Raw genomic sequence first — 18,164 nt, 5'->3', positions numbered from 1 at the left:
CAATCAAATGAATGCTAGTGATGTAAGAAAGCCTTTGTCCGAAGGATGTGAAGGGATTGGAGGCCTCACAGCACCTGAACAGAACATCTTCATGTACTTTCAAATGGACTGACACAAAGGAAATAATTCAAAAGGGAAAAATAAAATAAGATGGATTTTAAAATAGATTTCTGATGGCAGAAATGCCCAAATTTTTGATCCACCTATGAATACAAGAGTTGGATGCAGGAGAATTAGGTGCACATAAATTCAAGGCATCACTGACCAGAATATGGCTCCAGGACACAAAACAAACAAAGTTCACAGAGGTCATGAAGAATTACCTCAATCGGTGTAAGAAAGTGATGTAACAATTGGTGATAGAGTGGACAATGTCGAAGGTTATTAAAGATTACAACAGCATCTTAATCAACAAGACCAATGGGCCAAGAAACGACATATGGAATTTAATTCAGATAAATGCAACGTGTTGCAATTTGGTAAGACAAACCAGGGCAAGACGTACATAGTAAGTGGTAGGGCCTTGGGAGTGTTGTAGAGCAGAGAGGTTTAGGGGTAAAGGTACATTGTTCCACGAAAGTGACAACACAGATGACAGAATGGCACCAGAATTTGAGAGATTTCTGAAGAATATAAACCACAGGACAGCAAATCCGAACTCCAAAAATATATTTTAATGTTTATATTACAAATTAAATACATTAGTGTTTATCCAAAACATCTTGTGCTGTATTCAGACCACTCAGAATAATTAACACTGGCCCATTTGTCAATTAAGTAACAATTTCAATACAGTAGACTATTAGAACAATAATCATTCTCCCAGACGTTGTTGGACCCTTGGAATGTTCATTAAATTGAATTCCAAAAGGAAACAATGATATTAGCACAACATATTACTGATTATATTAGAGTATGTGTACTGTTGATCTTCACTTTACAGTTACTACAGGGTTATGAGGGAGATAGAGTTTTAAATTATGTTCTAACATACTACCGGCTAACAATCAAGACATTATTATAGTAACATCAGTACATTACAGGTCGAAATTCACAAGAACATATCATGGCAACATTGTACAACACAGTATTTAAATTATTTGAATTGTACCACAAGGAACTGCTTTCAATTCCCATTTACCTAATCCGCCACTATAATTCTAAAGATATCCTCCAGTTAACTATGGATAATATAACATGACACTCAAGTTTGGCTAAAATGTAATAATCAGCTCCCAAAGTTGCTTATTACATGTTATGAACACAAATGTACTATCAGCTGTTCAAATCAAATGCATTAAATCAGTATCATTTCTGTCATTATTGCAGTTGTTTTCTCCCTGGTGTCTTTTCTCTTCAATGCTATTTTTATATTGATTTTTGATCTATCTGTAGCAAAAATAGTATGGCACATTGGCTACCAGTACAATCAGATTAAAATATCTGTGCTTTCATCTACTAAATTCTCCACAAACAAAATGCAACATAATTTTTAACATGAACAAAAAAGTAAAAGCACTATTAAAAGGTTTAAAAAAACCCAAGTTCTACAAATCTTAATGCAGTCCAAATCTGAGTATTATTTCTGCTAATTTCAATAGGAATGTTGCAAACTTAGTACTCGACTAAAGTTTCTGTTTACCATTGAGTCTTCCAACATCAGATCCGCTGAAGGCTGGTGTTTCAAAAAAAAAACCGAAGGTGCAGCAATTTTTTTTGATGATTAATCGTATAAACCACAGAGTAATAAAAATATAAAAGGTCAAAAGATTGTTGGATAATGTATACAAACGTATGTTAAAAATGTTGTCAATAGAGAAATGGCATGTTTTGAATCCTCCTACAATCTGCCCTTTTCCTCTAAATAGGGATGAGGACATTTCCCGATGTCTGACCTGCAAACTAATTAAATAAAAATGAAGCCTACGAACACTTGTATTTTAGTCAAACATTTGCACTACTTCTGATACCTGAAAATAACCTCAATGTGTGCTTGAAATGTACAGTAACATTCAGAACTGCTTTCAAACATTAGTTTTTTCCTCTTTCAATACATTAGGTTGAACAGTTGTGCTTACCCTGTGGCCTATTTTGGTTCACCTCAACAACACTAATTCAGCAAAGCTTGTGCCTGATTGAATTCTATCCCACATGCCTTATTGATGATAAATGAACATGTCAAATATATATAATTACAGTACTTTATATAAGCTTTGACATTACATGCATACATCACATCACATTGGATCAAAATAAAAGTATAAAATGTGGGGGAAAGTTTCATTAAGCTAGACTAGATTCTAGACAAAAGCAATGCATTATCTATCTCTTAAGACAGTGTAGTTTAAAAAAAGATGATGTATTGTTTATTAGCTATTTTCAATACTGTGTTCCATTTTCACTAGAGTCTGCTTTTCTTGTTGAATCATTTTTTTAAATAATGTTAAATAGGTTAGATTTAAACAGTTGATTCACTGCTCAAACAAGCTGTAGTACTTAATGAACACAGCGAACAATGAAGTAACAGTTTTGAAATTATTCAGTTTACTATTGAACTAACAAACCATTGTCCACAGCAACTTTGAAAAAACAGAAAACCACGATAATTGGACAGATACGAGGCAACCCTGGTGTTTAAGGCTTTGGTTACGGTACTTGTTGACGCCATTTTGAGAAAGGCAGATTTGGGAAAAGGTTATCTAATATCTTCAGGTTCTATTTTTATAGGTTTCAATGTTTCATTCTTCTTTTCTGTATGATTTAGAATCGTCTGACAGAACTCCTTCAATGTGCCTATGTTTTCTGTCAGATAAACAAAAAAATATTTTAGTAATGCAGATAGATTAGCACTGATTATACTATACATTTGACAGAGAAGATGGAATTTGCTACCACTGCCATTATCTCCGTAGATATAGTGATTTTAGATTTTACTCAGAGACTGACATTTAGATCTGTTGTGGTTTTACCACATTTAAAAACTCCCTTCTTTCCCCTTCGCACCATAGGTATTAGAAAGTACACAAAATTCTACAGCGACATGAACTGCTTATGCCATTATTTTCAGAAATGCCAATAAAATGAGCCAGGCCTTGTTATTGAACATATGCTCAATTTAAATTAACATCAAGTAGCTTAGATCACAGTATTTTAAATACTTCATTTTTGACAAGATTAATAAAAATGCTGAGCAAGTCAATAATCAGTACACAAGTAACTCTCATGTCTGGTTGAGCAACTGCAATTCTCCCTTATAGGATTCACAAATCATTCCCCAAAATTTTAAGATATGTAATAACATTCTCTCTCATAGAAATTATGTGGAAAAAAAGGAAACAAAGACATGATCTATATTTTTCTCAACTTGAATTTCACAATGCCTCGGCAGATAACATGGCTTTGTGTAATGGAAAATGGCAATGTAGATTGTTTTCTAGAAATGCAACCCCTCCCCAATAACCCATGGGTTATCTGTATTGGAATTCTCTTGGTTTGGTATAACAAGTAGCCTCTTTTCTTCAATATCCTACCTTTTCATAACAACAACAACAAAAAAAGCCCGTTCCGAGCTGCTAATTTTACTTTGTTAAAACCCTTGGGGAAATGCAAAGAGTGAAGTTACTTCCCAATTTTCTGGAGTGACTGGGAGGCCAAGCTTAGACCAACCACACTCAGAGGTCATTAATATTTTGTGCAAGCCATTGAGGTACAATCAGACCAAAGCTGCCACCAAAATGAAGAACCAGACCAAACCCCTCCATTGGCCCATCCAAAGAGGTTTTGACAATAGCATCAGTTAGTTTAGAAAGCAGGGGTATCTCCAGTAATGGTTTTGGCTTTACGCCCTACTGCCTCTGCACCGACCGCAATGTTTCTAGCAGTCACACAGGTATGTTTGAGTGAGTGTTAGGAAAAGAAGGTTAGATTGTGAGTCTGATCATTTGCAGATGTATGGGCACAAGTGTGTATTTCTACAGGTAACAAATGTCAGGCTGTTCATCTCCAAGTAAGGGCATTAACAGGTCTGGGTAAGGGGTGGATCCTTATAAAGTTAAAGGACTGAAGAGGCATCTTTAAGTGAAATGCATCCAAGACAACCTGGCTGAGATCCCTGCCTACATATTGTTAACAAAAAAGTTCAAACAGCAATCATTGACTTTATCATTAAATGGTTTGCATTATCTTGTTCACAGATTCATTCACATTACCTGAGGAATGAGGCTCTCTCAGATGGCTGGAATATAGTCTGCTTAATCCATTGGACACCTGCTTAGCCAGGTGTAGATCTGCTCCAGACCTCATTTGCTGCATTATTTGCCTGCTCTGCTGATTAGAGATCCTGAGATTCAATGGCCTGTCAGCTGCAGAGAAAAGATTTTAAAAAGGCATGCGATAACTAACTTTTTCTTACTCTTCACAAACATAAATAATTGAACAAATGTGGCTGTTGGGAATCTAAAACAAAATACATAATTCAATGCATTCACATCAGATTAGTCAACTTCGAAGAAGTGAGGACGATCTTGGTTTCAGCTTGCATCCCTTCTAAAATAGAGCTGAATAGCATTCTGTGTGTTTTATTATATTTAAGAATTTCTGAGGGTAATTATAAAGAATCTATTCCTTTACACAAAGATTTAAAAAAGTCACTGTCAGATCACTAGGATGAAGACAAGGGGGGCACAAATTAAAAGCAAAAATTAAATTAGAAAGGCATTTTCCACATGAAAGTTAGTGGGAATCTGGAACTATTTCCCACAAATGTCAACAAATTATTGGAGCTTCTCGTAGACTTCTGTTAGATTTAGGTATAAATGGGGCACTGCTAAAAGTAGAATCGAGCTATAAGTTAACTGTGTCCTAAACACATCGCACTGAAAACTTGAAGATCGAATGTTCCTTCTGCTTCTAGAATGAATTTTACACTTCAATGACCTTGCATCTGGAGACTTTGGACACCACAATGACACGGTTGGTGAAGCTGCTACATCGAGGTTCAAAAGCATCTATGTAGAGTTTAAATATCCTCTTGTGAATGTGCAAGTTTCTGGCCCATTCCAAAAACATGGTAGTTGGTGGGTTAATTATTTCTGGCATGCAGGAAAACATTGGAAGCTGATGGAAATGTGGGAAGAGTAGAATGGGAATGAGTGCAGGATTGGTGTCGATGGATTTCTCGTGGTTGGTGCTGATTCAGTGAGTTGTGGGGCTGCTTTTCCTGCTACGAGACTCTGACTCCCACTCAAAACTCATCAGGCTGAAACTTGGTACTTTACTTGTCGATGCCATAGAAGCATTGGACATTTCCAGAATGTTCTGCTCAATTTCAACATTTCAGGTTATGAAAAATCACACTTTATTCCCATAGTTTCTAACCATCATTCACATCCCCATAAATTGTATGCTGTTTTAACATGAAAATACTTCTCTTGTTTGTCTTCCAACACCGCACTGCCACATAAATGACCTCGCCTGCATAGTTGGCTCATCCAGCCATAACACTGGCTGAGTTTTCATTAACTAACGTAATAGCAGCGTAATAATAGCTTGGGGGGTGGGGGAAGAGACACCAGCCAATTATTCGATTACTGATGTGTATGAGGTCCCATGTCAAATAGTGAAAGGCTTGGATAGAGTGGATGTGGAGAGGATGTTTCCACGAGTGGGAAAGTCTAGGTCACAGAATTAGGAAGGAGATGAGGAGGAATTTATTTAGTCAGAGGGTGGTGAATCTGTGGAATTCTTTGCCACAGAAGCCTGTGGAGGCTAAGTCTATGGGTATTTTTAAGGCAGAGATAGATTCTTGATCAGTACGGGTGTCAGGGGTTAGTGGGAGAAGGCAGGAGAATGGGGTTAGGAGGGAGAGACAGATCAGCCACGATTGAATGGGGAAGTAGACCTGATGGACCTAATGGTCCAATTCTGCTCCTATCACTTATGACCTTATGATCTTATGTCAGATTTAACTTTCTGCTTGCATTGTAGGTTCACAGATATCAATGCCAAATAATACAAGAACTCATCACTCCCACATTTATTATTGATGTAAGGGTTTGACTGGCTGACTTGCACAAATTTAGTACAACCTTTTCTAAAAAATATGCTAAGCCTGCAACTACGTCTTTCGTTGATGGTAACGTCTATAAAAACAAGTTTGGGGAAGCACAGTGCAACAAAGTACATGCCATGCAACAGCGCAGAAAGATGTAGGTCATGCTTTTGTGTTTCCAGTTGCAACTCAATCACAACTGTTCTATGAAGTGCAGACTGAGCAGAAAATTGCTTTCCCACAAGTAAAATGGCCCTTTGAAAAGTACACAAGGGGAAAGAATACATCAAGAAGGTTACCCTTAAGCAGAATCTACTGAAGTACCAAGAGCACAACAAAAAACCTCAATGAACTGAGGACACGGGAGAGAAGAGGGAGTAGGAAGACAGTCAGAGGTAGTTATTTGTCAATTGTAATTGCAGTTCACAAAGCACTGAGAAGCAGCAAATAAACATCAAAAGAGACAGAGGCTTATCGGCAAGAGAGCGCACCAACAACATCTGGAGACCAACTGAATGTCTGCACAACTGTTACAGACTGAGAAGCAGGTACACCACACAAATCTCTCGTGTGGTTCGCAAAGATTTTTGCTTATAAACATAAAATCAAGCATTCTGGAGAATTATAGAACATCAAGAAGGATATATCTGGAGCGGGAGAAGTGCAAAGCTGATGTAATTATGGATAAATGAATCCAGCATGTATCATGTGACTTGCCAGAGAGCCAGAAGCAGAACCACAGCGACTTGATTAGTTGCCAAAGCAAAAGAAGCTGCAGAGTGCTAAAGGGACATGTACTAAACAAAAATGGGCAAGAGTAGACAGATCCAGAGAAATCTAGCTAATGCTTGGACAACAAAACAAAGACTCTAAAGTTATACGGCAACGGCTCAATGGGACTAGGCAACCATTGAGTTAAACACAGGCTGCAGCAGAGTGTTACTCCATTCAGAAAGGGAGCTAGTTACCACAATAAGGAAAGGACTCAAACGGGCAATTAGAAGGACCAAAAGGGGCCACAAAATTTCCTTTGGTAAGTTAGATTAAAGAAAATCCCAACATTTTGATACCTACATTAAAAACAAGAGGGTAACTAGCGCGAAGGTTGGACCATGCAAGGACAAAGGAGAGAATTTGTGCTTGTCTTGGGATGTAGGCAAGGTGCTAAACAGGTATTTTGATAATAATAATAATAATAATAATATATTTATTTTATATAGCGCCTTATCACATGCTCAAAGCGCTTTACAAATACATTTAACATAAAGACAAACAGACAAACTATCCTGACAGATCCTTTTGCATCTGTTTTCCTGTCTGAGGGTGGGGGGGATGCATGGAATTACCAAAGGTGAACAATGAGGGTAGGGGGTTGCATGGTGTCTACGAGGCTTAGTAATGCTTTTGATAAAGACCCTCATGATAGGCTGATCCAGAAGATGAAGATACACAGGATTAACAATAACTGTCGCATGGATTCCAAACGCTTATTGATAGAAGACAGAGGGTCATGGTGGAGGGAAAATATTCTGGCTGGAGGTCTGTGACCAGTAGAGTTCTGTAGGGATCTGTGCTGGGACCTCTGTTGTTTGTGATATTTCTAAAAGACCTGAACTTAGACAGGGTGGTTAGTAATGTTGCAGATGAACCCAAGATTGCTGGGGTTGCAAACCATGAGGAAGGCTGTCAAGTATTCAGCGGGATATAGATTAGCTTCCAAAATCGGGGAAGAAAGAGCAGACCCAAGCAAGTGTAAAGTATTGCACTTTGGAAGGTCAAATGGAAGTGGCAAACATACAATTAATAGCATGATCCTTAATAGCATTGATGTACAGAGGGATCTTGGGGTCCATATCCATAGCTTCCTGAAAGTAGAAACACAAGTAGATAGAGTGGTAAAGAAGACATACAGGTATGATATGCTTGCTTTCAAACGTTGGGACATTGAGTATAAGAGTCAGGAAATCGTAATGCAGCTTTATAGGAATTTGGTTAGGCCACATTTGGAATATTGCATGCTGTACTGGTCACCCCATTACAGGAAGGATGTGGAGGCTTTGTAGAGGAGGGTGTAGAGGAGGTTGACCAGAATGATGCCTGATTTAGGGAGTATTAGCTACTAGGAGAGGTTGGATATACTTGGATTGTTTTCTCTGGAACGCGGGACGTTGCGGAGAGACATAATAGAAGGATATCAAATTATGAGAGGCATAGATAAGGTAGACAGTCAGAACCTTTATCCCTGGGATGGAAACAGCAAATACTTGTGAGCATAGCTTTAAGGTTAGAGAGAAGTTTAAAGGAGACTAGACCAAGTGGACCCGTTGGGCCCAAACCTCTCCTGCATTGGTGCAGCACCCTCTCCTCCCCCTCCCCTCTCTCCTCGACCCCCCCTCCCCTCTCCCTTCTCCCTCCTTCCCCCCCTCCCTCCTCCCCTCCTTTTAAACTTTAAAATGTGAATAACTTTAAAAATATGTCCGATTTCAATACAACTACTTGCATTATCACTAAAGTGACAATGGTGAGTAAGGTGGGCCTAAAATTGTCGGGCTATCGTGTACCGTTTTGGCTGAAGTTCAGTCACAAACAAGATAACAAACGAGAGTTTTAGTATATAGATGTGCAGGGCATGTTTTTACACAGAGGTTGGTGAGCCCCTGAAACACACTGGTAGTTGAGACAGATATGATAGTGGCATTTATGAGATTTTTGGATAAGCATTTGGATAAGCAGGGAATGGAGGGATGTGAATTATGTGCAGGCAGATAAGAGTTGGTCTTGGCATCATGTTCAGTACAGACACTGTGCCAGTTCTTGTGCCATACTGTTCTAAGGCCATAAGTCAAGTTTAAAAAAAACTGAAATATCAAGAGATGTGATCAGGATGTTGGCATGGATATAGGTGATGTTGGCTCATTGTTACTTGATCAAATCGCCACACAACACCATTCCTAGAATAGTTAAAGGTAACTTCCCACCTGTTCAAGGGAAATTAATTTTGAACATTAAAATGACGATCTTATGAAAAATCTCCTTGCCCTTGACTACATTTTTAAAAAATCAAGTAACTTGATAACATTGCTCCCTGCAATGATTAGTTATAATGCACTGAGAACTTATTTTAATCTTTGTAAACAATTTTGTATGCTCGCTATTAAAAAAAGGCTTTTATGGAACGACAGGATTCTTGTTAAACAGGCGCTGTATGTGTCTGCATACATATTCTTTTAAGTTTGATTTACAAATTATTGCAAAAAACTGTTGCCACAATAAACCTATCCATTAGAAACCCTTCTCTGCAAGGTTTAGTCAGTTAGAGAGCAGACCACATCATAATTGCACCACAAATTAGACGAGCTTTGCCAAATATCACATTCATTTTGAAGCTTGACACTGCACAGAATGAGGCAGAAGCCTGAATATTGTACCTATGCTTTCAAGATTTTAACATTATTAGTGAATTCTGAAGAAAATTACAAAAGCATTTTGCTGTAAATCGTTGGTTCAAAATTAAATGCAATCATATTTTCACAGGATCCCCCCAGGGTTGCGTCCTTAGCCCCCTATGGTACTCCCTGTACACACATGACTGTGGCCAGGTTCAGTTCAAACTCCATCATCAAGTTTGCTGATGACACTGTGGTGGTGGGCCGGATCTCCAAGAACGATGAGAAGGCCTACCGGGAGGAGGTGGCTGATCTGGCACTCTGGTGTCAGGACAATAGCCTCCTCTTGAATGTCAAAAAAACTAAGGAGCTGATTGTGCTAAGGAGCTGAGCTTTAGAAGGGCTCAACATCCAAGGACGTACATGCCACTGGAAATAAATGGGTCTACTGTGGATAGGGTGGGCAGCTTTAAATACCTGGGAGTCCACATCAAAGAGGATCTGACATGGACAACACATATTGCCGCACTGGTGGGTAAGGCAAGGCAGCGCCTTTACCACCTCAGACAGCTGTGGAAATTTAGAGTGTCTCTGAGGATCCTTCAATGCTTCTACTCTGGGGCTGTAGAGAGCATCCTGCCCAGCAACATCACAGTCTGGTTTGGGAACAGCTCTGCCCAGGACAGGAAGGCCCTGCAGAGAGTAGTGTGTTCGGCAGAATGCACCATGGGTACTACACTCGCCCCCCTGCAGGACTTATACATCAGCAGGTGCAGATCAAGAGCAAGCAAGATTATGAGGGACCCCTTCCATCTCAGCAACGGACTGTTCCAGATGCTACGGTCAGGCAAACGCCTCCGCTGTCACGCTGTGAAAACAGAGAGGATGCGACGGAGTTTCTTCCCACAGGCCATCAGGACTGTTAACTATTATAAGTCCAGGGACTAAATTTTCTTTTCTGTATTAATTTTAATTTATATGCTGTAATTGTAATTTTGTTTTGCACAATCCACAGGCATTGTCACTTTCATTTCACTGCACATCGTGTATGTATATGTGGCAAATAAACTTGACTTGACTTGATGTGCCATTTCATTTTTACCAGGTGATTTATTATGCATGATTGGTGTACACAATTTGAAGTTGGTACCTGGTCCATCCATGTTCTCAGCTGAAGGGCTTCTGGAATTGCGCTCTTCAGAATATTGTCGACAAGCTGTGGCAGACAGACGTGGGTCATCTGTCTGAAACATGTCTTGACCTGAATGTTCACGTACGAGCATTATGTATTTAGCTGCTAAGGCTTCAAGCTGGATCTGGAAAAATTCAAGACATGGTTTAATTAGTGATATTTGACAGGTAACATGAGAGGGTAGACAGCATTTCCCTCCCCATACTAACTCAATTTTATTGAATTCTATAATTCTATTGAAAGATTACCTGATATTAAAATTATTCACAAACATCACATCCCTTTACATCCTTACATGTAAACATTCTTAGCTTGTCTGGTTTCAATGCTGTTCATAGTTCCATACCTTCATCACTACAGCAACTACACTCACAATGGCCACCCTGCAAATCTGATCAGCTACCACCTTCAACCCTACCAAATACATACATACACACACACACGCACGCGTAGTCAGTTTGTGATTATGTGCCATCAGCCAGCCCTCCAAGAGCAATGTTACCTCTCACATCTCCCACCAATCCAACACTCTCCAAAGACTAAATCCTGGGCAGTGGCAGCATCAACATTAACCTGACCTCTTTGTTTTGGATAAATAATATGATAGGATGGCTTCAGAGTAATATGGGTCCAAATCAGGCAAATGGAACTAGGTCACCTGGACTAGTTGAGCCAAGGGGCCTGATACCATGCTGTGTAGGTCTATGGCTCTATGAGTCTTGCACCCCGTGGATAAGATGCAACACCAGGCTCAATCACTGTTCAAAATAGACATTTACCCTGTGCCTGTTCCAATGCATAAAGTGTAGTAGGCAATCAGGAGGAGTCAAAGAGGCAGCAGGCCCCACACTTATGGCTGACATTTCCTTGTAAACCAGGAGCAGTCTTGGTCTTATCAACCACTTGGACATTTTTTTAAATAAATGGGGCTGGTTGAATCCAGGGCATCTCCAGGTGGACGAGTCAAGGGTCAAGCAGACCGCGTACTGTGTGCAGAAGGTCCTCACCAACAAGGAGGAACCAAGTGAAGCCACCAGTTCCTACAGATGGGAAAACTAATGGAGGCGTGGGTGGATGCGTGGGTTCGAATTCCACTTCTGACACCATGTAATAAAGTGCTCAAGTCCACGCTAAGATACAACGCATCATTTTATTGAAGCACTTACATCATAGGACCTGCAGTACATTACAGCTCCGAGCTGCTACATCTACTGCCTGACGTAGGCGAGTTCTTAATATTATAAAGCACATACTAGGCGTGACTACTACTAACAAGCAGTACGATTGGCTAGCATGCAATAGCCCATCTACAGGAACCTCATCAAAGATCTAAATTAAAGTGAGATAGAAAGTTATTGCAACATCTTGCAGAGACCTCCAGTCCTTTCATTGTGTTTGCAGGTGGCTTGTATCTCTATCTCAGGTGTAGACCTCCTTTTCCTTGAGTATTTTGGCTGTGGCTATATTTGTACAGAGATAACATTTCAATGAAATGCTTCCTCCATGCAAGAGTATCATCTAACCTGGTTGCAGTTAAAAGACAGAGTTAGCTGTAGCACACTTTAAAGACATTAAGGATCACACTTGTGCAATGGAACCAAATTCACTTCAATGGACAAGAAAAGACACAGCAACTCTGTTCTTCCATTGCTCATGGCATAAAATCATAGATAAATAATTTAGTGTCAACCAAAATCTGTATTGCCATCTATATTCTTATAGTCGCATTACATAGTCTAGTGCACAATTGTTTGATATATTTCCTTTCATAGGGAGGACTTTCAATAATGATTAATAACATAGCAAAGAAGAGTGGGAAGACAGAGGATTGGGACTCTTTTAAAGAGCAACAAAAGTTAACTAAAAAGGCAATACGAGGAGAAAAGATGAGGTACGAGGGTAAACTAGCCAATAATATAAAGGAGGATAGCAAAAGTTTTTTTAGGTACGTGAAGAGGAAAAAAATAGTCAAGGCAAATGTGGGTCCCTTGAAGACAGAAGCAGGGGAATTTATTATGGGGAACAAAGAAATGGCAGACGAGTTAAACCGTTACTTTGGATCTGTCTTCACTGAGGAAGATACACACAATCTCCCAAATGTTCTAGGGGCTGGAGAACCTAGGGTGATGGAGGAACTGAAGGAAATCCACATTAGGCAGGAAATGGTTTTGGGTAGACTGATGGGACTGAAGGCTGATAAATCCCCAGGGCCTGATGGTCTGCATCCCAGAGTACTTAAGGAGGTGGCTCTAGAAATAGTGGAAGCATTGGAGATCATTTTTCAATGTTCTATAGATTCAGGATCAGTTCCTGTGGATTGGAGGATAGCAAATGTTATCCCACTTTTTAAGAAAGGAGGGAGAGAGAAAACGGGTAATTATAGACCAGTTAGTCTGACATCAGTGGTGGGGAAAATGCTGGAGTCAATTATAAAAGACGAAATTGCTGAGCATTTGGATAGCAGTAACGGGATCGTTCCGAGTCAGCATGGATTTACGAAGGGGAAATCATGCTTGACAAATCTACTGGAATTTTTTGAGGATGTAACTAGGAAAATTGACAAGGGAGAGTCAGTGGATGTGGTGTACCTCGACTTTCAGAAAGCCTTCGACAAGGTCCCACATAGGAGATTAGTGGGCAAAATTAGGGCACATGGTATTGGGGGTAGGGTACTGACATGGATAGAAAATTGGTTAACAGACAGAAAGCAAAGAGTGGGGATAAATGGGTCCCTTTCGGAATGGCAGGTAGTGACCAGTGGGGTACCGCAAGGTTCGGTGCTGGGACCCCAGCTATTTACGATATACATTAATGACTTAGACGGAGGGATTAAAAGTACCATTAGCAAATTTGCAGATGATACTAAGTTGGGGGGTAGTGTGAATTGTGAGGAAGATGCAATAAGGCTGCAGGGTGACCTGGACAGGTTGTGTGAGTGGGCGGATACATGGCAGATGCAGTTTAATGTAGATAAGTGTGAGGTTATTCACTTTGGAAGTAAGAATAGAAAGGCAGATTATTATCTGAATGGTGTCAAGTTAGGAGGAGGGGGAGTTCAACGAGATCTGGGTGTCCTAGTGCATCAGTCAATGAAAGGAAGCATGCAGGTTCAGCAGGCAGTGAAGAAAGCCAATGGAATGTTGGCCTTCGTAACAAGAGGAGTTGAGTATAGGAGCAAAGAGGTCCTTCTACAGTTGTACCGGGCCCTGGTGAGACCGCACCTGGAGTACTGTGTGCAGTTTTGGTCTCCAAATTTGAGGAAGGATATTCTTGCTATGGAGGGCGTGCAGCGTAGGTTCACTAGATTAATTCCCGGAATGGCGGGACTGTCGTATGTTGAAAGGCTGGAGCGATTGGGCTTGTATACACTGGAATTTAGAAGGATGAGGGGGGATCTTATTGAAACATATAAGATAATTAGGGGATTGGACACATTAGAGGCAGATAACATGTTCCCAATGTTGGGGGAGTCCAGAACAAGGGGCCACAGTTTGAGAATAAGGGGTAGGCCATTTAGAACGGAGATGAGGAAGAACTTTTTCAGTCAGAGGGTGGTGAAGGTGTGGAATTCTCTGCCTCAGAAGGCAGTGGAGGCCAGTTCGTTGGATGCTTTCAAGAGAGAGCTGGATAGAGCTCTTAAGGATAGCGGAGTGAGGGGGTATGGGGAGAAGGCAGGAACGGGGTACTGATTGATAGTGATCAGCCATGATCGCATTGAATGGCGGTGCTGGCTCGAAGGGCTGAATGGCCTACTCCTGCACCTATTGTCTATTGTCTATTGTCTAATACTCTTAAAATTGTATAATATTATCCTTGTTTAAAACATCTATTGCACTTAGTAGCTGTTTAAACCACCTTTACATTTCACTCCAAATGGCAAATTGAAACTTTTCATTTAACAATTTTAATTGAAGGGGGAAGCGTGAAGTTCAAAATAAAAGGTTTAAAGTAAATGTTTTTGAAAAAATGATAAAATACGTCATAACAATGTGCATCATTGTTGAATCCTACTCCTCTTGACTATGTTGATATTTAAATGCTTACCTGTAGACCTGGTGTGCCTGTGGGCAGCTAGTAATGGCACCATCTAACAACAAACCAATTCTGCATCAGTCCAACCAGATTTTAATGTGGTACACACACACCAGACAAATTACTTCACTTAAAATTTGATTACAAATGCATCCAATTATCCTAATTGGAGTTTCCCCACTTTCACATAATCAAATATATATATTTGGATCTCATCCTGATATTTACTAAATGGAACATTTTCATCAAATAGTTTCTGTTCTATATTTTGGGCCTGTACGCTCCCACATTATGGAGGGGTTGCAATCCTAAACCAATGTCAATATTGTGATTTTTCATAACCAGAAACCCGTGAAAAAAAATTGACAACATTTGTTGTTTCTTTCACATTTTGCGTTTATTTAGTTAATTTTGCTCAAATAAATTCTGTAAGAATGAATTCCGTCATGGTGAATTGCCCAAATTGCTGGAAAACGGAGGTACATTGTACCAATAGTTTACGCTGCAACACAATCCGTTGACTTTTTCACCAACCAACATGTTGAATAATATAAGAAAATAACTTCAGATGCTGGTACAAATCGAAGGTATTTATTCACAAAATGCTGGAGTAACTCAGCAGGTCAGGCAGCATCTCGGGAGAGAAGGAATGGGTGACGTTTCGGGTCGAGACCCTTCTTCAGACCAACATGTTGAACTCAACCAACATGTTGAACTCAACTCTGCTTGCTCATCAGCAGTGGGGACAACCTTGAGTCCAGTCCAGCACTCACTTTTGTTCCACGCTTGGTTTTCTGACAGACAATAAAATCCTTCGAGATTTTTCTCGGCTGTCTTTTTATGGGAGTATGAATTGACCTCTTTCTCATCTGAACTTCATAAAACACTTTTAAAGTCTGTGCGTCACTTTGTAGGTGCCCTTTACTCTCGCATACTTGTATTGTATGTAAACAAAGAGTTTCACCGTACCAAACACTTGTGACAATAAAGTATCAATCAATCAAAACCTGGGAAGAATGGTACAATGAAAGAATACATCTTGCCCTGATCAATCTCTCCAAAGCTTAAGCTTCCTCCCAAACCACACAAGACCACAGCTCAGCAGAATATCCATCCGCCCCCCTCCCCACCCCATCCACACTTCTCTCTCTCAAACCTGACAGCCCGCTCCCCTCTGAATATCTTTTCCCTCCCCCAACTTCACTGCCCAGCCACTTCTGGACCTTCCTTGCATCTCCTATTCTTCTGCCACCCATTCCTTGCTCTCTTTGGACTCCGCCTTCACTCCCCACACTACTTCCAGACCTCCCTTATTTTCACCCCCTCAGGTTTTCCATCCACATATATACCCTTCCTCAGGGCTTCCCCTCTATTCCCAGTAGCTCAGGAATTTCCATGCACAGTCTTCCCTCCTGCATCTCCTCAGGGGTCCCCTCCACGTGACCTTCTCCCCTGCCACCCCTCCTGGGCTTTCCCTCTATTGCCCTCCTCCTTTCATCACCCAACATCAGAATCTCTCTCCAAACCTCTAAAGATCCCGCACATACACATAAAGTAACTGCACATGCACTTTAACATCCACGCGAAACAAACATTCTCTCTACTCTCACCCATCCCTCAGTCTCTCTGCAAAAGTGCCCTTCCCCAAACTGTTTTCAGTGTCCCATCTCCCAGTTCTCTCCTCTCTCAGCCTATTCCCTTTATTGCGCCTGCTCTCCTCCATCATCAGTCCCCTTTCCAAACCGCACCCCACCCTATCTTCTCCTAGTCCATTACTGTTGGCAAAAATACAGAGTCTCAAAGCATTCCAGACAATGACCGCACAAGCTCAAATACCCATTCTTCCTCACGATCCCCAGTCACCAATCCCTGTGCATCGCTATCTGACAAGGTCACATAATCACACGATCGTTCTCTGTTTGGTCGGTATTCTTGGTATTGAGGATGATTTACCTACACTCTGGTTCTGAGGTGGCTGAAGATTATTCTATGGATGGGGCAGGTAGAGGTTGAGGTATGGATGGGACAGGTCCATTCTATGGATGGGACAGGTTGAGAGGTACATCACAGAAACAGGTCCTACAGCCCAATGAGTCCTCACCGTTCACTCTAATCCTACACCAGTTCCATTTTCTTTTTTTTTTCTTTGTTCTCATCAACCTTCCCCACGATTCTACCGCTCACTTCTGCACGAGGGACAATTGACAGTAGCCAATTAACCTACCCAACAGCAAATTAGTTTAGTTTAGCTTAACGATACAGTGTGGAAACAGGCCCTATGTTGCACCCATGCCGACCATCGATCACCTGTTCACAATGGTTCTATCCTACACACCAGGGACAATTTACAGAGGCCAATAAACCTGCATGTCTTTGGAATGTGGGAGGAAATCGGAGGACAACATGGTCACAGCGAGAACGTACAAACTCTGTACAGACAGCACCCGTAATCAGGTTCAAACCCAGGTCTCTGGCACCGTAAGCCAGTACGAGGACGGCGCCACTATGCCGCCCCAAATCTTTGGGATTTGGAAAGAAACCAGAGTACGCAGAGAAAGTCAAACATGGTCACAGCGAGGACATGGAAACTGGACACAAACACCATCCGAGGTCAGGATTGAACCCAGGTAACTAGAACTGTAAGTAAGGCAGCAACTCTGCCAGCTGCACCACTATGTTGCCTTGGTATCACAAAATGCTGGAGTAACTCAGCAGGTCAGGCAGCATCTGTGGAGAGAAAGAATGGGGTGACGTTTCATGTCGAGACCCTTTTTCAGACTGATGTGCCTTGTGTTGGTGGTGATTCAGAGGGCAGGTAGGTGGTTAGTTTGTGACATGCTGAACTCCTTCTGCCGTTTTGCAGGACCTGTGTGATGAGATTCACAATACCATCCCCGATGCTGGTCCTCCACTTTGACTGGCCATGGGCCAGAGATCCCCATCAATCGGTGCGGAAGTTGCATTTCCTCAAGGAATCTTTGTGCAAATCTTTAAATCTTTCCCTCTGCCCAAATAACCTTGGTCCATTTCAATCACAATATAGCTAGAATACCAGACGTCTTAACCATGAGGTATTAATTAATGGAATTGCTCATGCTTACACTGAAATGTTAGTTGCACTGTGAACCATGGGCGACCGCCACTTTAACTCCCCTTCCGATCTTATCGAAACATACAAGATTATTAAGGGGTTGGACACGTTAGAGGCAGGAAACATGTTCCCAATGTTGGGGGAGTCCAGAACAAGGGGCCACAGTTTAAGAATAAGGGGTAGGCCATTTACAACGGAGATGAGGAAAAACTTTTTCAGTCAGAGAGTTGTAAATCTGTGGAAGTCTCTGCCTCAGAAGGCAGTGGAGGCCAATTATCTGAATGCATTCAAGAGGGAGCTAGATAGAGCTCTTAAGGATAGCGGAGTCAGGGGGTATGGGGAGAAGGCAGGAACGGGGTACTGATTGAGAATGATCAGCCATGATCACATTGAATGGTGGTGCTGGCTCGAAGG

General features: G+C 41.1%; 1 protein-coding gene across 3 annotated transcripts in view; it reads right to left on the bottom strand.

The window, feature by feature from the left end:
- Positions 1 to 665: 665 nt before the first annotated feature.
- Positions 666 to 18,164, bottom strand: part of LOC144596321 (NGFI-A-binding protein 1-like) — a 51,895-nt gene continuing 34,396 nt past the window's right edge. For all 3 annotated transcript variants that reach the window (XM_078404568.1, XM_078404569.1, XM_078404570.1), the window contains exons 6-8: positions 10,586 to 10,751; positions 4,209 to 4,361; positions 666 to 2,802 (exon numbers count right to left, since the gene is read on the bottom strand). In XM_078404568.1, the coding sequence (XP_078260694.1) occupies positions 2,696 to 2,802; positions 4,209 to 4,361; positions 10,586 to 10,751 (426 nt within the window). In that variant the 3' untranslated portion in view covers positions 666 to 2,695. The remainder of the gene's footprint in view (positions 2,803 to 4,208; positions 4,362 to 10,585; positions 10,752 to 18,164) is intronic.

The sequence above is a fragment of the Rhinoraja longicauda genome, chromosome 8 (genome assembly GCF_053455715.1).
Source record: "Rhinoraja longicauda isolate Sanriku21f chromosome 8, sRhiLon1.1, whole genome shotgun sequence".
Taxonomy (NCBI): Eukaryota; Metazoa; Chordata; class Chondrichthyes; order Rajiformes; family Arhynchobatidae; genus Rhinoraja; species Rhinoraja longicauda.
Note: the sequence above shows the minus strand (reverse complement) of the source record. Positions and strands in the feature narration are given on the sequence as shown.